The 24,871-nt window shown below is 42.5% G+C and overlaps 2 protein-coding genes across 2 annotated transcripts; one reads left to right on the top strand and one right to left on the bottom strand.

The window, feature by feature from the left end:
- Window positions 1-1,140: 1,140 nt before the first annotated feature.
- acp7 (acid phosphatase 7, tartrate resistant (putative)) lies at window positions 1,141-18,528 on the bottom strand. The gene is made up of 15 exons (XM_080849545.1): window positions 18,489-18,528; window positions 17,389-17,505; window positions 16,748-16,881; window positions 15,498-15,698; window positions 15,169-15,351; window positions 12,766-12,791; window positions 11,451-11,548; window positions 7,020-7,082; window positions 5,556-5,670; window positions 5,254-5,367; window positions 3,706-3,772; window positions 3,131-3,198; window positions 2,756-2,827; window positions 1,861-1,998; window positions 1,141-1,267 (listed from the first exon to the last, which is right to left on the bottom strand). Exons 3-15 carry the CDS (start codon window positions 16,857-16,859, stop codon window positions 1,202-1,204), a joined length of 1,323 nt encoding a protein of 440 aa, XP_080705671.1. The 5' UTR covers window positions 16,860-16,881; window positions 17,389-17,505; window positions 18,489-18,528; the 3' UTR covers window positions 1,141-1,201.
- A 511-nt stretch (window positions 18,529-19,039) lies between these two features.
- Window positions 19,040-23,421, top strand: LOC308374798 (KATNB1-like protein 1; the record flags this gene model as incomplete). Its single annotated transcript, XM_080850737.1, has 9 exons — window positions 19,040-19,153; window positions 19,251-19,288; window positions 19,443-19,731; window positions 22,111-22,226; window positions 22,501-22,551; window positions 22,663-22,752; window positions 23,000-23,104; window positions 23,204-23,297; window positions 23,389-23,421. 9 exons carry the CDS (start codon window positions 19,040-19,042, stop codon window positions 23,419-23,421), a joined length of 930 nt encoding a protein of 309 aa, XP_080706863.1.
- Window positions 23,422-24,871: the final 1,450 nt, after the last annotated feature.

The raw sequence follows: 24,871 nt of genomic DNA, 5'->3' as shown, positions 1-24,871 counted from the left end.
AAGGCCTCAGCCCAGCATGTCTGGTGGCTGCATGCAGGCATTCGCTGCGTTATATAACACCGCTTCTGAAGGTGCGTGTCTGTCTAGCGTCATTCTGGGTGCTCCGCCACCGGTTCATCTGAAACGTTTTGGTCACGTCAAGAGCGCACGAGACAAGGGCAGACTCAAAGCTGCCAACCTCTAATTGGGTGTCTCGGTGGAAAGAACACGGGGAGTTTTGTGTTTCTTTTTCAGTTGATAGACAGGCTCCAAACTTGTTGATATGACACTGTCACGAAGCTACGAGGAATACTCTATAACCACTTTCGGAACTAACAATCTGTCTGCTTGACCTGTCTGTTTGGAGAAATATAGACCAGGTGCATACACACACACAGCCAGACATTGCGGATTGGAAAAAAAATATTTATTTTATAACACTGTATGTTCCAGATCAAAGTCATTGTATACATTATCAGAAAGAGAGAGCATTGGACAAGTATAAAAAAAAAATGGAGATAAAGAAAGGATTTCGATTAAAAACGTATACTTTTCAAACCTGTGTAAACATTGTTGAGGGCCTGTTGAGAAGACAATGTTCCAGCAAGACACAAGAAGAGAATTATGGATGCGGCAAAACTCCATTAAACAAAATATCTTCTTGTCAATAAAAAAGGAAACTGACATAATATTTTGTCTGCTCATTTGACACATTTTAGACAAGCCAAATAGTGTTTGCAATCCACACTTTAAAATCTATATCTTTGCACTCATTCTGTTTAATAGACTCATTCTTTCCCTCATGATCCAGGAAGCGCCAGTTTCCTTCAGGGGGAAGTAAACAGTGCATGTCTGGCTACATGCGCTCTGAAATCATACTGGGTTTCAAACGTGCCCACCTCCTTCAAAACACGTGTGTCTGATCACTCTAAAAAAGTGAGACCATTCATTTAAATGCTTTTGGATTTCCTCTCATTTGCAGTGCGTGTCTCTGTATATAATATAAATTATTTAATGTTATAATTATAGTAAATCATTTTATATTATTATAAATTAGTTATTTTTTTCAAATTTAAAAATTATAAATGTATTTTATTTTGTTAAATCAACTCTTGAGACTAAAGTGCATTTCACCTTTGATTAGGTGAACCAGTACATTTCCTGAGAGACTCTGATTGGTCAGGGACGATTTCTTGTGGTATCGTCACTTCCTGGAGACCCCTCAGAGCCATGCCTCTGGGCCATGCTGGTCCTTAACCAGCCACATGCTGTCTATGACCTTCCCATTCTGAGGAGAGAAAATAGCAATGTCAGGTAGATCAGGACTCAAGTCACCCTTAACATCAACATGATCAACCTCATTTCATTAAAGGTGTAGTCCGCAATTCTAATGCGATGCACTTTTTGTTTCACAGATACTTTTTTTATACACAATCCTGGCTCTGTTAAGAGGAAACAGAGAGATAATATCACTATAATATGAGTTGTTACATTCAGTCATACAAAGATCAGCTGATCTCCAAATAACTACTGACCACACAAGGTCTTCACCGCAGAACTCAATTAAGTCTCTACTCCATGACTAACTTTCAAATGGACACAGAACTGCTGTCCTTCATATAGCCTGCATTGACACAGGGCCTATGGCAGAAGGCTTTTCAAAAGTGTCAGATATGAGCACATCAGCTAGCAGGTCTTAATATAACTCTCCCCAATAAAGGTGTTGAGACCATTCTCAGTCATGCAAAGGATTACCATGGTCACCTTCAACACCAACACTGAGTCCTCTTTCTTACAGAGACAAGTTATAGGCAGAAACACATCAAAGGGAGCCTCAGCTCATCATATCGCTCGGGGCAGGTGTGGAGAGACTGTTCTCACCTGGTCATCAGATACCTGCTCCAGGTAAAGATGGCTGGAATTGAACACCTGCATCCGAGCGTAGCCATAGTCATCACTCCGGAAGGCACTCCAGGGCCGCGGGTCGGGAACGAAGGGGTCTATCCTCTCCCGGCATCCCTGGAAAGACCAAATGTATTCCAACCGACTGTCACTCATTCTACCCAGAGTCCTTGGGAAACTCCAGAGACAGTTTTTGTATTTGTTTTATCCAGATGAAAATGATCTGGTGCTTTTCCAAGCTATCCATATTTCAATACGAATTCATTCCAGTCTAGGTGTTTCAATTTGGAATGTTTACACATGTGTATTTAATATCCACATAAATTTGAGTTACCAACACTATTGCTCCAATGCTCGGCCGATTCAATTTGCATCGAGTGATTTGAAAACCTTGCCTCCAGCCCTGTGGCTCAGTGGGATAGCTGGAACTGAGTTCCTTTGGCCTTCCCTTCTCTCAGTCAGAGCACAGAATTATGGGAAGTCTGGTCCTGCTTGCACCGTGTGATTACTCGTTATTATTCTTCATTTGTTTACCGTAACACATTTACAACGGTTTCACTTACTGGTCTGGCAGAAACAGCAAAGTGTGTGAAATGTCCATGATGTTGGCCCATGGGATTGTTAAAGCACAAGGCAAATAAACAAATAACCATATTTATCAATGTATCACTAATGATGATTGATTTTTGTATTACCTTGATGTCCACTCAACGGATTGACTGATTGACTGAACCTGTTTGCCTTGTTTCGGCCTTGATGGGCTCTAAATTGACTGACTGACTGACTGACTGACTGTGCTCTCAGAATGGGGTGTGATGTATGAGCGCTGTGTAAAGGTGTTGAGAGAGCATGCAGACCCATGAAGGCTACTCACAGCTGATCCAGTGATGATGTGCACTGGGGCTTTAGGGTTCACATACGGCTCGTTTCTGCTCCCATTGAAGACCTGTGGGCACACAGCATCACATGCAAACCACAGTCAGCAGTGGACACATTTACCCACATTACCACAAAACATGACTGGCAGTGGAGCCCTTGAGGGTATTCCATGAATTCAGCTTACTCATGTTCTTTAACATTTCATTTTGAAACTGGTCTTGAAGTGATACTGACTTGCTCACCCAATAAACACGTGTGCGAAAACATTACACATTACAAATAATGGCTGCTTCTAGGTGCAATCACTGCGACACTCTTCTGAGCCCTTATGTGACCAAGCTGACGTCTGAATGAGTGAAGCTGAGCTCACCGTGTAGTTGTACACGGGCCAGAGCCTCTCATAGCTGTGCTCATGGGCCCACACCTCCAGGTCCACACCTGCACAGGACACCAGAACCAGAATCAGCTATCGGTTCATCTCCGACATTCAGCCAAACCACAGAAAATGCTCAGGTCGGAAGGTTACTGATTCTAAAAGTAAACGTCTGCTTTGCTGTAAACTGTGTATGCTTGGCTGATGGCTGGATTTTATTTTGCATGGTTCCATGTGAGAAAGAGAGAGACTCAAGTGTTTTTTTGGTCAGGGGGAAACTTAAAAGGTTCCTTAATGGAATAACTGAGGAGGGAAAACGTTCTTTGTTAGACACAATGTAAATAAGCGGACAAAGACGAAAAACTGAACACACTGACCTACTAACCCTTGAATGGGAGATACAAAGCATACCCAGAAAAGGCAGCACTAGTGATATACGTTTTGTTAAACACATTAACTATTTAATTGATCTGAGGAGTCTGTAGTGTCACCATATAAACCACACCATGAACATGAAATGATGATCAAACCTGGCCACAGGATGACATCATCAGACGAGGATGTAAACTCACCATATCTGTAGAAGAGATCCTCGAGCCCGGGTGCTGGGGGGTCTGTGTCATTGAGTCCAGTCCTGACCTGTGTGGAGGAGCGGAGGAGTAATTCAATCTGATACTGCCGTCGGTTACGCTCAACCCAAGATTCTTACTTTTAAAATACTTTCAGTCTGAAATCATGCTTCCTCAACTCTTGCCATATTTCTCCACATCCAAACCTTTTTCTCTCGAAGCCTGAGGTAAACCCATCAGAGGATCACTACCATAACTTTATATTTGTCAAGAGAAATCTCCAAATAAGGACAACTATAAGAAAACGATTGGGGGTTGTCAATGGTTGTGGTAGTACAGGTTTGTTTAAGAAAAATAGTATTGCCACAGCCGCAGAACTACTACTTTTGTATGTGTAACTTCTGCAGCATATAATAGGTCGAAATGAATGTTTTCTAACTCGCTGCTGTGACAAGGACAATGAACATTTTCAACTGTCGATGTGACAGAAGCTTGAAGTTCTGAGACTGCAGACATTCCACAGCGCCTGAGATGGTAGTTTCCACGGGAACAGCATCCCACACACCCCAGCCATTAAGGTGTCTCACAAAGCGACTGGGTGCAAATCTTCATAATGGGCTCCCATTTACATAAACCTCCCGGGGCACATCCTGACAGAGCACATGGGTAGGTAGACTCTGAACAGCATTCAGTCCCTTTATTCCCATCTTAAAAGGCACTGTTATGAATATCTCTCATGACAAATTGTTGGCCTAGGAATGAAAAAACAACAAATTAGTGGTGTTCCACCGAACTCAAGCTTCGAATGAATGAAAGCTGAGTTTATTTTCCCTCATTAATTTGTAACGCGACGAATTTCGAGGAACGCTGGCTGCACTCGATTTACGGCCAGTGTAGAGGTCCCACGGGACAGCGCTGCAGGACCACATGCCTGGCGCCAGAGTTAAGTGACAAACCCCAGTACCAGAACCCTCCTGCCCTCTCCCAGGCCGGCTCTGGTTCCATTCCCCTGTCAGGCTGGGATGATATACACACGGGAGCCAGAACCTCTGGTCACGTCCCAGCAGCCACAGCCAGCCAGAGGACACCTCAGCTAGTTTATTTGATCGCTGGCCTCCTGCTGATGACTGGAACCATCAGAGTTCAGGCTTGATGCAGATCACCTCAAAAAGACACTCAAGAAACCTACTCACCCTGAGGCAGCAACAAATCAGACAGCAAAGCGTGACTCGGCTGACTAGGTCAAAAACATCATTCTGCTTCCTTGACATGACAAGATCAACTGACTCATTGCTCAAAGTCTGACTGAACATAAGGGCCTTAGTGGATAGATGAACTAAAATGTAAGAACACGCGCTGTGCAATCAACACCAGCTTGTAAGACGTGCACACACACAAAAGCATTTTCACCATTGCCGCAGAGATCATAAACGTAAAAATTATGTATTGTATATCTAAATTATATCTGATATATTTTAAACTATATAGAAAAAACATGTAGACTATTCCAAACATTGCATTCTGACCCTGGAGTTATGGTCTGGTACGTACGTTGCTGTTAAACTGGGTGCAGTCGTCCTTGCCAGTGTTGGAGCAGTACATTGGCCTGTGGCCCATGGTGATGATCCACGGCCTCTGGGCTCGGTTCTCCGGCCTGTTCGCCTCCTGAGAGACACGTGTCAGATTGAAAGATCAAGTGTGCCGGTGTTTAGAAAACTTTTAACTTACCATTCAAAAACATTTTTTTGACTGATTGTAGATTTGCTTGCATAGAGAGTGTAACCTCATGTTTATCATTGTTTTCTGATTAAGCAAAGCAGATAAGGTTGAACCACAAGGGCAAAATGCAGTACCTCCAGATCCTTTTGCAGCCACTCATACTGTTTAAAGAGGAGATCCAGGCCATACTTGATAAAGAAGTAGACTTCTGTGGAGAAAGAAATGATGTGGACAGGTCCAATGTTCCAGCTGTGGGTAGACCACATACACAAGGTTAAGAGACCCATGAAACAGACAGCGAGTGATACAACACACACACACACACACACACACACACACACACCAACACACACACACACACACACACTCACACAGAAACACAGAAACACACACACACAGACACACACACAAATGGTTGCACATATCCTCCAAACAGTTACTTCTTTGGCGGAATCAATAATTGAAATAGTCCTGACACACTGTCATTACACTGGAACACTCTACGCGTTCCCTCGTCCCCGCAGGAGAGGGACTACGGAACGGAATGAACTAACGTGCTGGGTGATTCACCGAATGAAAAACAAAAATGTTATAGGGGACTTATCCAGCAGCAGGGAATGGCAATAATAATGAATAAGATCGACCATAAAAGTGCCTCCTCTTATCCCAATTTCATGATTCTTCAGAATAGTTGAGCAGATCACAGTTCCTGGAAAGCCCGCAGAATGTCGAGATTTTCCTCGAAAACCAGATGGAACTAACACAACGATACCATCTTATCCGTTCCCTTCCCATTCCTCTAAATGTATGTTTACCATAGGTATATGTGGCATACGCTGTGGCTGACACTATGCTGAACCTTGACTGTAATCCCAACCCCTTGACTACTTTAAAGAAATGTAATTGTAAGAAGACCCGCAAGACTATACAGAGGGCTGGTGAAGACCGTTAGAGTGAAATGGAACGTGCAGTGGCTCTAATTTAGCAAAACTGGGAAAATTGCAAGCAAAAACAGAGGCGTTATGATATGATATGATATGATATCATATCATCTCTATGATAGGCAAATAGGTAGCAAAACGCTAGCCCTGGGTCTCCAATCATCACAATGCCCTTGCATTCCAGCGAGCCCACTAATGACAGTCCCATGATCCTCTCTGTCATTCTGGCCATACTGTACCAACTGGTGGTCTGGCCAGGCACGCTTAGCGCAGGCGAGTCCAACGTGACAGAGCGGCGTTTCATTTTAAACAGGAAGGCCCAGAGGCAGGCCTGCGGTGGCCCCGGGAGAGGAATAGAGTTACCGGGCTGACAGACGGAGCCGTTGCCCCTGGGCTCAGCCGCTTCCGTCTGCCCGCCGGGGTATGTGGGGAGTGTGAAGGATGATGAATAGGAGGACGAGGGGAGATCGTGGCTTTGATGAAGCCACTAAAGTGATGTTTTTATTAATGACTGTTCTGGTATTTTCTATTTTGGATGAGCTACTTGAAGTTATGTAACTGGAAGATGCTGCTCTGTGCTGTTCCACCGATGTGATTGTGTGTGTGTGTGTGTGTGTGTGTGTGTGTGTGTGTGTGTGTGTGTTGTAGCTCTCCCACCTGTACCACAGGCTCTCTGTGTTCCCTGGCATGCTGAAGCGATTCCGGTAGTTGGAGAAGTTGCTGTGGAGGCAGACACATTTTATATTAGTTGAAAAGTTGAAATCAGTCCCAACTGTTCTTTTTTTTTTTTTTTTTTTACAAACAGCTACACATAATAACAATCTCATCTAAATACCAGTAAGAGCCAGGGCAGTAGCTATACGTAGTCACCAGCCCAGGGTCAGACTGGCGTTGTTTGTTATTTGGGAGAGCCATAACGTCAGCGAAAGACTTTTTTTTTTTCTAGGAAACCCACTCCTCGTTCATCCAAACCCTTCAACAGGCAGGCAGACAAAGCGCCTTTAAGCGACCATTCAGGGTTGAACGAAAGTGGCTCTTTATTTTACAGGCTTTTAATTGCCGTCGTTTATAGATATTTAATCGACGTACTTCATTTGACTGTAAAACGAGAGTCCAGCATTTCCATGAGTAAGGTCCCTGGCACCAGGGCCCCGTCTCACTCTCTCTCTCTCTCTTATGTAAGACTTGGGGAAGACTAGGTGAGGAGCATGCCCCCATGGGAAGATGTCGCCAGTTGGGGACGGGTGAATGGACTCATGTTTGTCATGGTAGCCATTACAGGTCAGGGTCAAAGTTCAAAGGGTGAACCAGAGGTCAGGCCCATTCTCTTTGGGTTGGGTATAATTTACAGAGACCTTGTTTTAAGAGTGGTGAGCATTGGCTGTAAAGCTGGTTGCAAATAATTAGGCAACAGGATAGGTTAATTTTGTGACCAAATGCAACATTCAGCATTTGAAGACCATTGATCATACTATGAATTTCATTACATAACAACTAAATTATTGATAATTCCATGATAATTCCATGATAAGAGTTGAAATAAAGTAAAAATGGAAATGTCTTGTGGTTGGGCATCTTTCAACTTTGATTCTCTGGAGCAAAATAAGTTATATGTGCCCCCCAAGAAAACCCAACTTGCACTATCTCCATCAAAACAAAACAGACAGCCAAAATAATGCTTTGCTGTGGTTGCCTTGGAGCATTCCCCACAGCATGAGACTGGCTTTTTGCAGATAGAGGACACAGCCATGATCCAAGACTGCTTGATCCACAGGTAGCGATGGCAGCCCCTGCTCCATCTCAGAGATTTACACCTCCATCTGGTGGCAGGGTGGGCTCACAGCTCACAGCAGGAGACTAGGACCGGAGAGTGCAATCCCAGAGTGCAAAGCAGCAGGAGACTGGGATAAAAGAGTGCAATCCCAGAGTGCAAAGCAGCAGGAGACTGGGATAAAAGAGCGCAATCCCAGAGTGCAAAGCAGCAGGAGACTGGGATAAAAGAGTGCAATCCCAGAGTGCAAAGCAGCAGGAGACTGGGATAAAAGAGTGCAATCCCAGAGTGCAAAGCAGCAGGAGACTGGGATAAAAGAGTGCAATCCCAGAGTGCAAAGCAACCGGAGACTGGGACAGGAGAGTGACTAGCAAAGCAGCCAGAATGGTACTGAGATGACTAAGTACGGCAAAGTAACAGCTGGGTAAATATGAAGAAAGAGAGAGAGAGATAGAGGGAGAGCGAGAGAAAGAAAGAAAGAAAGAATACTCATATGATTTCTTTGCAAGGTCCTACATGTGACTCAGATATGTGTGTTTATTTAGTCTGCTACCCCAACAGACAAAACGACGGCTGACTAAGTCGAGCTTTGGCGATTTCTCACTGGCTTGTTTTATTTAAAGTCATCCTCCCTTCCCAATATAATCACTCTTTGAGACTATAACACTGGGAATAAACAGTTATTTTTTTTTACTGACAATTTAACTGCATTCCACCGAGAATACGAGGGGAAAATATTTCCCTCTCGAGCTGTTGGAAACAATATGGATAGGGGGGACTCCTGAACAACATCAACAGGACATTGTCTGCATCACCTCCTAAAAAAATCCAACTGAAACCCATCTCCAGCAGCCTCACGGAATCCCTGCTTTGACATCTGTAGACATTAATTGCCTCAACCTTTTCTTTCGCATTACTTTCGAAAACTACAAGATGCGTGGCTAATCCTCGCTGGCTTTGACATAATAGGACACACTGTTCTCTGGTTCGAGAGCAATGCAATGTCAATAATTCACATCATTACTTCATTTGGTTTTATATGGCCGCGGTCACTTCCCACTGAGCCAAGCAGCCAGCTGATCTGTGCAGCGCGTGGAGCAGAACAAAGGGGTTCTTGATTGGGGTTTTAGAATCCCATGTGCGTGGCGTGGACATCATGGTGCTGGAATGCTGAAATAGCAGACTCTTGCGGTAGGCTCTTTCTGTCCATTGCTTTCTCACTCGGGCTGCTTCTTTGTGGTTGGAACTATAATGCGAGCGAAAGACAAAACAGGGCCCATCTGTAGGGAATCACAGAGATAGAGAGAGATTGAGAGAAATAGAGAGATATATAGAGAGAAATAGAGAGATAGAGAGAGAGAGAGAGAGAGAGATAGAGGAAGGGAGGGAGAGAGAAAGGTACAGAGTGAGTTAGAGAGAAAGGGAGAGATAGTGAGAGAGAGTGAGAGCGGGACAGCGAGTTAGAGAGAAAAGAAAGAGAGAATGTGAAAGAGAACAAGAGTGAAAGGGAGATTAAGAAAGAGAGAGAGGGTCAAGTAACAGAGGATGGAGTGCCCATGGTGTAGATGGAGCCCTGTGTTGCTCTCAGGTCAAAGGTGAAGGGACACAGTGGCCCAGTGCTCATGTTAGGGACAACCTAAGAAACATGTCTCAATGTGGGTACTGATGTCAGGTGGGGCAGTCAAGCAGGAGGGCACTGCTGTTAGGGCCTGTTCTGTGTCAGCCAGACCAGGCGGTATATACACATGCACTCACACACACACACACACATACACACACACACAATAGACACACACACACACACACACACACCAGGAGATGTAGGGAGAGCAAAGGTAATGCATACACACACATTCACACACACGCCGGATTAGAAGACAGAGTTCAGTACACATGGGCTGACACACACACACACACACACACACACACACTTAATACATTTTCATGCCTTTCAAATAGTGTTTAATAAAATACTTTATCTTGGGAAATGTTTTCACCTTTCATAACTAACCCAACTTCAATGTATATTTTCTTGTGGCCTCTGCAGGGGATGGCTGTCATTACGTTTAGGAAAAAAGGATTTCACAGGATTTGCATTGCCATCAGAACTGTCCGAATCCTTTATGTGTTTATTCTGGAGGCTCAGAATCTGTTTATTTGTTTATTTTGGAGACTCAGAATCTGTTTAAATGATAGCAGCTCTCGCTTGGTGGCCAGATTGGGGGATAATGGACTAAAATGGCTACTGTCTGATCACAAACAACCAACACTAACTAACATAACAAACTCTAACTAAACAACCAAATGAATAAGCAAAGCAGATTTTTTTTTCTGAAGAGACTCCTGCAACTGAAACCACACAGCAGAGAGTTAGGAAGAATGGGGACACGTTAAGGGTGGTGTGGGTGGACCTAAACGGCGGGCTCCCTCAGTCATAGAGTACACATTTTACTCCCGCCTAGCACCCTTCAATAACACACTTAGCGGAGCGTCGAGGCCTGAGGAATGTGTGCAGAAGAATGGCAGGGCCGTGGGAGAGAGCGCGGGTGACGGGGAGCAGAGAGCAGGGCTGCAGACAGAGCCCTGCACCCAGTGTTTAGGTGCTGGATAAACCCCGTCATCTGTAATTGTCCTGGAGTGCGGCACGCTAAAGTGACAGCCAGACCGGTGTTCGTGTGTGTGTGTGTGTGTGTGTGTGGTCACAGACAGGGATGGGGGATTCCAGAGCGAGAAACAGGGAATTTCAGCGCTGAATAGGGGCGTGAGCTAGGGTCAATTATCCAAAATTACCCTCCAAATTGTACCTCTATGGATTTAAGACTCAAAAGGTGTATGGAGTCATAAAAGTGCAACTCTCCAGGGAGACTGCTGAGGAACACACTTAAGTTGCCTCATAAGTCCATTTCAACTGAACCTAACTGTGAGGGAAGACATGTTTCCCCATACTAAAGAAGATACCATTTCTGGTGCCCTTTTACAAGCCGACAGCAGAAACCCTGAAAAGTGGCCATATTTGTGAAGTCTATACAATCATATTTACACTTTTATCCAACTTATTTAAGGACAGAAGCAAGTAGAGTGGGTGACAAGTAATCTTACTTCCAACTTTGATGGGGGCACATTAACACAGTTTGTACTCCTGTTTTCTTGTTTCTTCCAGACCTGTTGTTCATGACTGCAGTCCTGATCACATATAACTTTAATAAGGGCAAAGGCCACTAGGGTGGACAGTTATTGTTTTTGTTTCCAACTCTCATAAAGGCACAATAACTCAGCGTATCTGTGCCAAACCTGTCGTTTATGGCTGTGGTACTTACTAGGCATACTCGTGATTGCCAGGACAGGTCATGTACGGTACGTAGGCTGCTATTGCCTCCACCTGACGCATGAACTGGTCCCCGACCCGTGCATTATCCTGCAACAGACACACAGTTTTGATGGATCAGAGTACTGACAATCTAAATACAGCAGATTCTGCTTGCTCAGTGATAAGTGAATATTGACCTTTATATCCAGATGGGTAATAGCTATGGCCATGTCTTGTGCTATTTCATCTGAGCTACAGGGCTTTCGAAACTGTCTTGATGTCTGCTGGGGTTATGGAATAGTTCAATCTTGCATAAAGTGATGTTGACAGAATAAATGGCGCCATATATGACTATTCATCACTGATAATAATATAAGCCATATATTCGTTTGATTTTAATTTAATGAGACGGATTGTGCAGGCAAGGAAAGCCCTGTAATGACAGTGGAAGATGGAGAGGGAGCGAGAAGGAACGGCGCGATCTTGTCCGAGGCCCGGGCTTGTCATTACAGCTAATCAATTTTCCAGGCTACTAACAAGAATGCCCCATCTACATACCAACCAGCCAAGACGAAACCAGAACCAGTCATTTCACAAATACTATAATGGCCGTGATTAAGGCATAAAACACAGTATATACACATACACACACATACCATGCAAGCCTTTCTTGGCTTTAATGACTTTCCAGACAGGTTTCTTTCCTGCTCTGTTTTTCTATTTATAAGGTTCAGGCAACAGAGGAATGAGGACTGGCACTCTGACTCCGAGAACTGGTTGTACTGGGACGTTTAAAGTCTCGTGGTCGCCTGATCACAGAGCGCTCGATGTTTCTCTTCCTTAAATGGGTATATTAAAACGGCACATCCGGGTTTAGCTTTGACTTTGACTGCAACAATTACATCCCTAGAGGCAGATTTTCAGTGGCAAGAAATGCAAAAAAGGAAATGCGAAGGCATTAACAGCATCGACATCAAACGTCACTTTCAAAAAGCCCTGTAGATGGTCATAGCATATGTAACAGTTCAGAAATACATCCCAAATATATACCACAAGTAGTAATGCCTTGTTTGGTTATGGGGATCAACATTGGATCATGTTTAATTAAGCACCATGCAACTATTTGAAGTTTTGTCTAAAAGAAACCTTATTTATAGACAAACTTAAAATAGTTTTGCTGCCAGCACACATCTGGTTTAAGCGGCATGTTTTGTAGCCAGCTTGCAGCTTGTACAATGTTAATCAGTTAAAACAGGATATGTTAACACATGCAAGCCCTTCAGCAACCTACTCCAAAATATTTTAACACAATTAAAATGCATTACCTCTTCCATGTCATAGGCGAAATCACCTATAACAAAGAAAAATAACTTAACAACAAAATAATACAACAACAGATACTATCAAGTTTCAACAACCAGTACACAGCAATGTTTAAAGATTCACTTCGCGAAAGGATGTACAGCCAATCAATTTACACCCCTCCCTTCTGTGCTCCAGAAGCAGCATGTTGGTGTGTTGTGTTGAATCCTGTGTTGGGATTCTTTATGGCTTGGTTCGGATGTTTGTTTCCCATTTACAGAGCCAGGACTGTGTATTTTTTTGCACAAACACTGAACAGACTGCTAAAGGTCTGCAAGGAGCAAATCACTGAATTTGACAAAAAGTTTATTAGAATTAGGGATTAGAATCACAGACTGCACCTTTAACACAACTGTTGATACAGTATTTAATATGATAGATAGATAGATAGATAGATACTTTATTAATCCCGAGGGAAATGAAGGTCATCCAGTAGCTTATACACTTAACTCACAAACATACATACACATGTATATTATGTTCGTGTACATAATATGGCCTTGATGAAATTATTAAAGTAACATTATGGAGTTTCTGGAGCCACCAGGTAGGGGGCTACTTTCTGCGGGACTATTCAGTTACTTATTTGCTGTCTTCTGTTGTCTCGTTGTCTTTGTGGCAATGACAAATAAAGTACTTTCTGTTGCACTTTCTTGATGTTTGACTGTGTTAGGAAAGTTGTTGACTCGCTAGTTTGTCATAAACAAAGTAAACTCATTTCAACAGGTTTCGCTAAGTTTAGCCGCTAGCAAGACATCTTGTTAGAGATGTTAGCAAGCTTGTTATAACACGCATGGACATTGATCCTAGTAATAAGTGCTCTCGCGTCTGCTTTTTTGTAATGTTATTGTGATAGCTATGTTGGCTAGCTTGCCAACAACTTCCTAACACAGTCAAACATCAAGCAAGTGCAACACAAGATAAAGCAAGACAGCAAATACATTACTGAATAGTCTAGCAGAAAGTAGCCCCCTACCTGGTGGCTCCAGAAACTCCATAGTGTTACTTTAAAACATGTTCATAGTATATACCAGTTCATAAGTATTGGGATAAATGCCATGTATGAGAGCCAGTGTAATTAATTTACGTTTCACCTAGTGTGGATATAAAACACAAGAGGATGGTTGGAATTTTATCTCCATCGTCATGGATTCATTTTCATCTCAAAGTCCAAACAGTAAAGGAGTAAAGAGTCAAATGAGCACAACCAGTGTCGGTCCGTGGATCTTTTGGCCAATCGATTTTCGTTTTAAAACCAGGAAATGGAAAACGGATAACGAGCCGTCTCCCGTCTCCCGTCTCGGAGTCGGAAAATGGGAAACGAGGAACGAACCTATTTCCCATTTCCCATTTATTTTCCAAACGGGGAACGGGTCGTTTCCTGTGGTTCGTGTGCGTGGTTATGAATGGAAATTCGGGTAAATAAAAACAGGGGCAATTTTCCATCACTGATTTTACATTAATATGACCCGGAAATGTATGTCTTTTGTCAGTGTCTGTTAATCATGGCTACCGTTGATGAAGTTGTGAGCAACAAGTGTCCGAGAATAGTACACTATCAGCGGACTGGCCCCGAGCTGCTAGACCCCTGTCTCCATCCTCCACAGGCACCAGGATGTGAGCAACAAGTGTCCAAGAATAGTACACCATCAGCGGACTGGCCCCGAGCTGCTAGACCCCTGTCTCCATCCTCCACAGGCACCAGGATGTGAGCAACAAGTGTCCGAGAATAGTACACCATCAGCGGACTGGCCCCGAGCTGCTAGACCCCTGTCTCCATCCTCAACTGGCACCAGGATGTGAAGATAATGTGTCCGAGGACAGTGCACCATCAGCGGACTGGCCCGAGCTTCTAGGCCCTTGTTTTCATCCTCCACAGGCACCGGGATGTCAAAAATATGTGTCCGAGGACAGAGCACCATCCACGGACTCTCTATGAGCTTCCAGGCCCTTGTTTTCAACCTCCACAGGCACCGGGATGTCAGAAATATGTGTCCGCTAAAGATGCACCATCAACTGACTCTCTACGAGCTTCTAGGCCCTTGTCTCAGAACCAGTCCCGGGTCATATTAATGCAAAATCAGTGATGGAAAATTGCCCCTGTTTTTATTTACCCGAATTTCCATTCATAACCACGCACACGAACCACAGAATACGTTCGAAACGTTTTGAAATCGGAAATCGGAAATGGGAAATAGGTTCGTTCCTCGTTTCCCATTTTCCGACTCCGAGACGGGAGACGGGAGACGGCTCGTTATCCGTTTTCCATTTCCTGGTTTTAAAACGAAAATCGATTGGCCAGAAGATCCACGGACCAGTGTCACTGCCCAACTTTAAGCCTACTCTGCATGTGGCTGGGGTCTTACCAATGTGCAGGATGGCGTCATACATCCTGACCTGGGTGTCCTTCTGCAGACGGGCCAGAGACTGGGGGTTGTCGTTACCCATATCCCCAAACAGGGCGAACCGCGGGCCCCACTCCACATCCTCCTTCAGTGCCGTGAAGTAAAAGATGTCACTCCAGCCAGAGTCACTACCACAGTGGTACACTAGAGGGGGCACACACACACACGAGCGCGCGCACGCACGCTAGATAAGTTAACAAAAAAAAATTGATGAACAGACAACCACTTAAATAACACACACACACAAAAAAACACTTTGCCAGAGTATTTCGTTGTATGGACATGATTACCATAGGAAACAGCAGGTTTCAGGTCTGTCAGCGTGACTCTGTGGATGAACATCTCCCTCTCCTCTGAGCCTCCATCCTTAAAAAGCGTGGCCTGTCCCTTTGCTGTCAGCTCAAACAGCTTCCCTGCCCACACACTGTACTCCACCACGCTGTCTGCCTCACTGAAGGTGGTCCAGGTGACTACCATGGAGCCTGGGACCCCTGAGGAGGGCGAGAGGGGGGGGGAGGAGAGAGTTAGAGAGAGAGACTTTACTGAACAATCTTTTGGATCAATGACACCTAGAAAGGCTGCTGTGTGGCCATACCCCAGCTGCACCCACACCATGGAATGAGAACCACATCAAATATCACCAAATAAATAGATAGGTACCCATCATTAACTACTCAAATCAGACCCTTTTTTATACACCATTCTCATGTGAAAATGCTGATTGTTATGTCAATTTAAAGAGAGAGAAAGAGCAGCAGTCTCAATTAGCCTCCAGAGAGACACTTAGACATTGGACAAACAACCAAAACACAGCAACCCAGCCCCTTAAGGCCGATCATCCACAGGAGAGCATACAGCCTGCCGATGGAAGATGATGCCACTGCAGTATAAGGATTTCACACGTAGAAGATTATACATGTCACACATCAAAGAGCCAGGAGAAAAACATGCAGACTGAATTGTTTTCATAAATATCTACAAATAAAAAATAATAACAACCACTCATACCGATATGCGGATAAGAAAAATCAATCTACTTCCTAATTTTTTCTCTAGATGGCAGCAAAATCATTGCTAGTGGTACCGCTCACCACCTAACCTCTTATGTTTGCTATTAACAAAAACTCCACTGGGGGACTTTGCTTTCTCCACATTAGTTTACAGCTCTCCCAGTTACATACTGTAAATACACCAGAATGGTCTTCCACCAGAGTGGTCTTAGGGTTAGTGTTTTTGAGACGAGACGCAGCATCCCTCTGCTTTTTGACCAGAATACTACTCTGTACCACAAACTGTTTGTATACAGACATCAACAAAGTAACATAACAAGCTACAAATGTCTATGATTAATGTCGAACTAACGAGTCTAACTGAACAGGAACAGTGCTTCAGATTATTGACATCCAGCATCTTCAATAACACCTTCTGGAATGATATTCTAGTTATGCTATTTGGGTCATAAACTGACATATATCTGTGATCCTACTTTAAAGCTAGTTGAACACAGGCCATGGAACAATATAAATTCACATATATTTACCTGCATAGGATAAGTGCACCTGTTCAGGCTGTTTCCAAATAGGGGGTACACCAAAAGCCAGAGGCATCAACCCACAGAAGACAACGATAGTTGCAAAAGCTCCCATCTCCATGCTTGAGTAGACTCATACACTCCTGGATTGGTAATAAGAGAAAGAGGAGGGGAGGAAAAAGTAAATATATCATAAAATAATGCTTGTCTGGTCTTGTCTGGTCTGGTCCCTGTGACTTTTGCAACTGCTATTTCATTCAACTAGAACACAATTGCTATCACACAAGCATCACCTGATTCGAAGATACAAAATAAATAATAAAGAAAAAACCTCAACTGGACTCTGTCCTCCAACAGAGAAGACGACAATGCACAGTGCTCAAACACAGTTGTGCAAATACTGCAGAAAAACTTCATGTGCTCAGCAAAAACTTGGCAGAAGTCAATCTTGTGATTTGTTTTTGTAACTTTCTTACCAACATTTGTTTTACAATTAAACATTCAAATGTAGTTATTTATGAAGTGTTGTTTCATAATGCCTTGAATGGTATTCCTGAGTTGTCCATTATTGTGTCATTAGAAATCAATAGCCAATAGATAACCATTTAAACATCTTTATGCAATAGGCTAGTACTTTGTTATTTCCTTACCTGATGGGTATGGAGAATGTATGGTTGTTGATTGTTCTAGATGGCTTCTGACTTGGGGTGTTGGGTCCCTGCAGATCCTTGCATGCTGTTGACCATGCAATGACCTTCCTGCTAAGTCTGGGTCATATGATACAGTCAGAAAATCATATGATGTATTTTTTATAATAGTCAATCAGTTTGGCAGTACAATATCTGGCAATTTATTAACTCTTAACAGCAAATCTAAGGGCATTGCACCACATAAATCCAGTCATGAAGATCAAAAATTGATGGGCCACTGCACTGCCTTTGGTAGACACACAGCACCAACCCCTTCAGCATATGTATTTTCCTCTAGGGCACATTTTGCAATCAGTGGTTTATTTCAACATTCCATGAAATAAAATGGAATTTTAAGTTTAGCAGGGGGATTTTTTCAAACAAATTATTAAACATAATTAAAAAATCAAAGTCTCAGTTTGAATACTTTTCTAACACCACCACAGGTATACCATTGACTTTCCTGTTTACCAAGTAGTGGATAAATGTTAGGCTAATTGGTCTCCCCTTGACAACTCACTTATTGCAGGCTACTTTACACACACAAGTTCTTAACGTAGGCATAGTTTTAACTTACTGTTGAGACTATTTCCTCTTAACATTATCAACTTTTGTCACTAATATCCAATACAACTGATGAGTGTAGTTCATATGCCTATGTCGCCTACTGTCATGGGCTGTCTGATTTAAAACAATGTAGCGTTACGAACTAATGAATAAGGCAGTCAGATGAGTTAACCAGCAAACTTGGGTCGGAAGATAGGACGCATGTAGACGCTAACATCGAGTCGAAACTAACCACCGTCCGTGTTATTTATTTATAATGATGTCATTTCAGCTGTTTTATCTCTTTAATTGCTTACCTTTTTCATGATATTACAAACCTAATTGCCCCATCGATCAATATACCGAGGCGACAACAAGATTATCTGCAAAGTGTTTGCTGTTAATAGGGCTATAGGCTATTCAAAACAACTATGCTACGATGATGCTGTAACCTACTGTGATGCAGGCCTACAGTTAGAAGTGTTTTATCAAACTGTCCTTAAAACAATACTTACATGCAAACGGTACGCTACAACGAGAGAGAAGCGTTGTTATGATCCTTAACAAGGAAGTGTGAAAAGGCAGTAGCAAGAGCATTCTGGGTAAAATGAAATTGTAAAAGGGCCATCTACACAATATGCAATTGGCCATTGAAACGATCTGTTGTGGGAACCTTGGCAGAATGATTTTTAGTTTGATTTAGGTAACTCTTTTATTCATGTGGCGACATTGTTGTGACTATAATACAATATAATAATCAGAAGATGAAAAGACTGAAATAAGCTGAAATAAGAATGACAGGCATTTGCACAAGAGTTTGCTTGCACTAAACCAGTCCTGCACAGTCTACTGTGAAATGCGGGTTCTGTGCGGTCTGGAATTTGGATTTTATTTACACCACCAACACTGCCAACCTTCCAAGGCTGCACCAAGGTGTCATGGTCAAAACTGTGTAAAGCTTCTAGCTACTGGCTGAAGGTGTACTGATATGCAATGCTTCCCTGTTTTTAACAGTAGGCCTACTCAGCACCACTGTCACTGTACCCCAGCAGGATTGTCGTTCACAATGTCCTCTGAAGACCACGATGATGAAGAGGGGGGCTACCAGAGCCCTGAAGAGATTTTGTCCAACGAGGCTCATATCTACAGAATAAGATTCTCTGCTGCTAAACACGTGGAGGCAAGAATGAGATGAAGTTGGTTAATGATTAATGCTACAGAAAAGCATGGTTTTAGCTTATCTAACTAATTGTGGTGATTATTTGTTGGGTTTCCAGGTGGAGTTTTGTAAAAAAGAGGACACAAACAAGAAGAGGTGAACCCTTCATCAAGAAACAGTTAACCATATCTAAATCTCATCACACACACAGCAGACATTACATAACAAAAGATCATTTCTTTCTTCTAATGTTGTGTAATTAATAAGGCGACGACTTGTTTGAACCTCTTGTCGTCTCTCTGCCTATAAGACACTCCCCGGGCCGCTCTGGGAACCACTTGGGGAGAGTGAAACGAGTGGTGTCCTGCAAGAGGAAGACCCACCACCCTCTCACCGTCAGCTCAGGGTGTCGGAGGAAGTCTCACTCGACAGGAAAGCACCTGGACACGGACGGCAGCAACAGCAGCAGGGACGAGGACCACCCTGAGGACATGCAAGAGCTCTCCCGCAGAGACTACTGGGGGACACCGCAGCGGGGGGATCAAGAGCTCAAGATGAAGGCAGAAGAAATCTCCAAGTATGGAGACTATTTCAAAGAGGTCAGAAACCTATACTATATTTTTAGTTATAGTCAGAAACCTACAGTGCCACTTGAAATTATGTGAACCCCTTGAGCACTAAGAGTTTTCTGTTGTTTTACCATGATTTTTCATTTTTTTTCACCACCAATTTTCCATAGATGAAATGTCAGGTTTATGTTTATCATTTGCATGTACTTGTTTGGAGGGAGTTGTTTGAATAGCCAAAAAAACTACATGAAACATGGAATTAGTCCATTTCAAAAGTAAGTGAACCCCCAGCTGAATTGGTAAAGTCAAGCAGGTAACAGATTCGGTGAAACATATTTGGGCGCTAAATTAGTCAATTCAGCAAACCAATCAACTGAGACATCCTTAGGAAAAGGGTTGGGCAACACAGATTTAAAGAGAGAGGAAACCAACCAAACTACTGTAGTGCCAAGGTGTACCCACACAGATCCACCATGCCGAGAGGAAACGAGATATCCGAGAACATCAGGAAGAAGGTACTGACAGCCCATCAGTCTAGGGAAAGCTATAAGACCATCTCCAAAAGATTCCAGCTCCATCCATCCTTCCAAGACAAATCATTTAGAAATGGAGGGCATTCAACATGACCGCATCTCTGCCTAGAAGTGGACGCCCATCAAGACCATCACCAAGAAGCACCAGAAGAAGAATAAATCAGGTAAAAGTCAACCCACACATCACCTCTAAAGAGTTTCGGACCTCTCTGGCAGCATCTGGGGTAAATGTACATGGGTCTACAATCAGACAGAAATTGAAAAAACATGACATTCATGATTGGGTTGCTAGAAGGAAGCCTCTGCTCTCAAGAAAGAACAAAACTGCCCGGTTCAACTTTGCCAGAGAGCACTTGGATAAACCAAAGGCCTTCTGGAAGTCCCTTCTTTGGACAGATGAGTCCGAGACAATTATTTGGTCACGATCAAAACCAACAATTTTCATCTGACTGTAGACCCATGTACATTTACCCCAGATGCTGCCAGAGAGGTCCAAAACTCTTTAGAGGTGATGTGTGGGTTGACTTTTACCTGATTTATTCTTCTTCTGGTGCTTCTTGGTGATGGTCTTGATCGGCATCCACCTCAAGGCAGAGATGCGGTCATTTGAATGCCCTCCATTTCTAAATTATTTGTCTTGGATGGATGGATGGAGCTGGAATCTTTTGGAGATGGTCTTATAGCTTTCCCAAGACTGATGGGCTGTCAGTACCTTTTTCCTGATGTTCTCGGATATCTCGTTTCCTCTCGGCATTGTTGATCTGTGTGGGTACACCTTGGCACTAACAGTAGTTGGTTGGTTTCCTCTCTCTTTTAATCTGTGTTGCCCAAACCTTTCCCTAAGGATGTCTCAGTTGATCGGTTTGCTGAATTGACTAATTAAGCACCCAAATAAGTTTCACCGAATCTGTTACCTGCTTGACTTTACCAATTCAGCTGGGGGTTCACTTACTTTTGAAATGGACTAATTCCATGTTTCATGTATTTTTTTGGCTATTCAAACAATTCCCTCCAAACAAGTACATGCACATGATAAACATAAACCTGACATTTCATCTATGGAAAATTGGTGATGAAAAAAAATGAAAAATCATGGTAAAACAACAGAAAACTCTTAGTGCTCAAGGGGTTCACATACTTTCAAGTGGCACTGTATACTTATATACCTATAACACTATATACAAAATGTACTTCTTTATGAGGTATGTTTTTGTGGGTAACTAGTTTTTGTATGATCTTCACATACAATCTGATTGTATATGGTCATATAAAGGGCAGGTAAACCGAAGTGTTGTTCCCGCTAGACATCCAGGCTTTTCACTACTTAGTTCTATACTATAAGCAAATATGGGAGTAAAGCTTTCACAGCATGGCATCGCTTACTATATCGCCAAGCTGCAGTTATCATGCATGCAAGCCAGTGACTCTGACTTTACACTCTTTTTTTTTAATTGTGTTTATTGACAGTAAGACACACAAACATATTGTGCAGATAATAACAGAAATATGGTAAGAACACACATGGGGAAATAAGTAAACAGAAATAAAATAATAATAAAAAGAAATAAAAAGAAATACAAGGGGTTGGGGTGAACCAGGCCTATAATAGGATGAGACTTTCTTTAATGTATATTATATATTATCATTTGTATTTTATTTTATTACCCAGTCATACACCTGTTTCATTTTGTAGCCATGTTCCCCAGTTCCTTACAAATAACTCTTCTTTCAATTTCTGTTTGTATGTTAACTTTTTCATCCCCTGGATTTCCTCAGTTATAGACAACCATTGCTTACAGTGTGGTATGTCTGCTTTCAGCCAATTTGTAGTGATTGTCTTCTTACTCGCAGTACTTTAAACTCTTTTACTTCCCAGCTGTCTCAAGACCACAGGAAGATGAATCAAGTGCTTTCTGGAAGACACCTGCAGCTCAAGTTAGCATCCAGTTTGTGGAGAAAAGGTTCTGGGGAATTACTGACATATTTATTAAGGTAAACTAAACTGAGGGAAACTATAAATGTTATGCCTGTCACTTTTGGCTCAAAGAGTGGTTGACCAACAACTGATATGGTTGAATCTCAGCTTCTTCAGTTTTTTTGTTGAGGTCAATAAGACCCTGTACCATAAAAGATAGGCAACCTTGGTGATGTTTGGTTGCTTTGAATTGGGAAAAATGCAAAACTGTGATTATTTTAAACATTGCAGAGGTACATAGGACAAAGATGTATAATGAGGCAAGTTCAAACATCCTTTGTTCTCTTATAGGCTTGAAGACACAAGCTTGCTCGTGGACTGCCTACCTATGATAACAAAACGGTGAGGTTTTTAAAAAGTGTATGAGTTTTCTTCTTTATAAATATATAAATGCCCAGTCTCCACTGACTGTGTGTGTCTTGTCTCATATTCCTCTCCCCTCATTGCTTTCAGCCTTCAAGATGAGACATCAGACATCACCATTGGCTACTGTGTGGATCTTCTACCTTTGGTGAGGAGCGCCCTCAGGAGTCCATTTGAAGAGTGAGTGTTGATCATATTCAGTAAAGCAGGGAAAAGGGCTGATGACACAGCTTCTTTCACTACCACCTCTATTACTACTAGTATTATAACTATTATTATTGTTCTTTTCATACAATATATAGCCTATAATTTATAATGCAGGAATATACTGTAGATATTATTAACAATAATATATTACAGCACTGTAAACTACCCTGCCCTGAAGACTAAATCTTTCTCCATCAACATATTTTTCATTTTCTTGTAGCTACCTGATGGTGGGTTTGAGCTGGGTGCAATCTGTCCTGAACAAATGGTGGCCACAATTAACGGGACAGGATAATCAAGCTAGTGACACATATCGTTCCGATAGGTACGTGTTTCAGTGAAGATTTATATTGTCATACCACACAATTAAGTGTGTCAGAACATATGTTTAACATAAAGCCTATCCTCGAACCTCTCTTCACAGAAATATCTATATCATAAAGCACCAACTACAAGATCTGCGGGAACAAGCGTCCCATTGCCGTTCACTCTCAGGAAGAACCGGTAAACTAGCAAAAGTATGAATAGTGGTTACAGTTTGTTTTATTTGAATAATTGAAAAAGTAGATTTATTTCAGAAATATCAAGCTTGCACAATTTCCTTTTCAGAGTGTACAGGCATGCTTGTTTCAGTTGCCTTGACGATGCTGATGCAGAGGTAGCTCAAACCAAACCTCACACGACTGGAAAAGTTAATTCACATCACCCAGCGGTTGTCAAACCTAATTTAACCAGAAACCACTGGACTTTTGCTTCAAAAGAATCTGAGTAGCTGACTGATTGTGGATGTTATTGTTATTGTTATTGTAACTAAGAATTATTATTCTGTAAATATGCCTTTCTGTTGACTCAGACATGACATGAATCCAAATAGTAGCCTATATTTATCAATAATGTTATGGTGTCATAATATACTGATTGGGTGATCATTATCAAAATTTGTGAAAAACAACTTGAGAGATGTTTAAATGTGAGACACAAGATAAACATGTTAATGTAAATTATAACTTGCTAAAAAAATAAATACAAAAGTTTAAAAAAATAGTCCAGTTGATTCTCTGAGATTTGTGAAAGTCTAAACAGGGAAAAAAAAACATGAAATCAGATTTTTGCCATTCCAAATTGCATTTCTACAGATCAGCTCGGATCAACCAAATCAGATTTTAGAGTGTCTTTTGCCTCACTCTTATCGCGACCCAAAATGGCCACGGCAAATCTAGGGTGACAGGAGTGCCAGAATTCATGCTGCAAAGAGCCAAAGAACAGATTATAAAAAGAAATCGCCAAATAACTTACATTGATTGAGTCATTGCTTCTTTACTGTTTGAAAGTGCTATGGAGGAGTCAAATTACACCACGGAGAACAGGCTGTGGACAGATTCCCAAAAAAATGGTCTGCTGGCGTCTGTATAGGCAAAGCTGACCCCTGCGCTGTTACCACAGCAACCCATGCAGATAGATGGGTAATGTCCGGACTCACAAATCCGATCTGATCACAATAACAGCGTGGGCAGTCATCTCAGAGGATCTGATTTGAGAAACAAATCCAATTTGCCTGCAGTCTAAACATAGCCAACTTTGCTGAAACACCTACAATCAAGGCTTTGAGCAGGCAACTACTAGGCAGGGGAAGAGCTACACATTATCCACTGCCCACCGTTGCCACCATCAGGCCAAGTTGCTTTCAGAACTAGTGTGCATTCTGGGACTACCCTGGGCTGTGTCTCAGTCTGTTCTCTCAGGGGAAGCAAGGTTTTAAAGAAACCGGAGGTTCTCCTTTGGTCACTTCATGAGACACAGCTCACATATGGTGATATAGAAAAGGTCCCGGAATGTGAATAGCTAAAAGTCGCCTAGTAAAAGCCCCTAGGCGAACATCAAGCCTACTTGCCACTAGGCCTTGATCTCAAAACACATAAAAGCGTATGGATGGATGAGAACTGGCCCAATCAGCAGCTAAATGGATCTGTTTTATGTGTAAGCCATGTGTGTACAGTAGGCGCACACCTGTGACGAATTTCATTCCGTTTCCTTTCATTTGGTTCGAGGCTTTAACAGCCTGCACAATCCACTGAAAGACAATGCTTTGACA

Source organism: Sprattus sprattus, assembly GCF_963457725.1.
Source record: "Sprattus sprattus genome assembly, chromosome: 13".
Taxonomy (NCBI): Eukaryota; Metazoa; Chordata; class Actinopteri; order Clupeiformes; family Clupeidae; genus Sprattus; species Sprattus sprattus.
Note: the sequence above shows the minus strand (reverse complement) of the source record. Positions and strands in the feature narration are given on the sequence as shown.

Bases quoted from the DNA above. Each gene is read 5' to 3' on its own strand.
- acp7 (XM_080849545.1), bottom strand. From the start codon at position 16,859: ATGGAGATGGGAGCTTTTGCAACTATCGTTGTCTTCTGTGGGTTGATG. The intron at 15,352-15,497 runs GTAATCATGTCC...TGCCCCCTCTAG, and splicing joins GAAACCTGCTGTTTCCTATG to TGTACCACTGTGGTAGTGAC. The intron at 1,268-1,860 runs GTGAGAACAGTC...TTCTCTCCTCAG, and splicing joins AGCAGGTATCTGATGACCAG to AATGGGAAGGTCATAGACAG.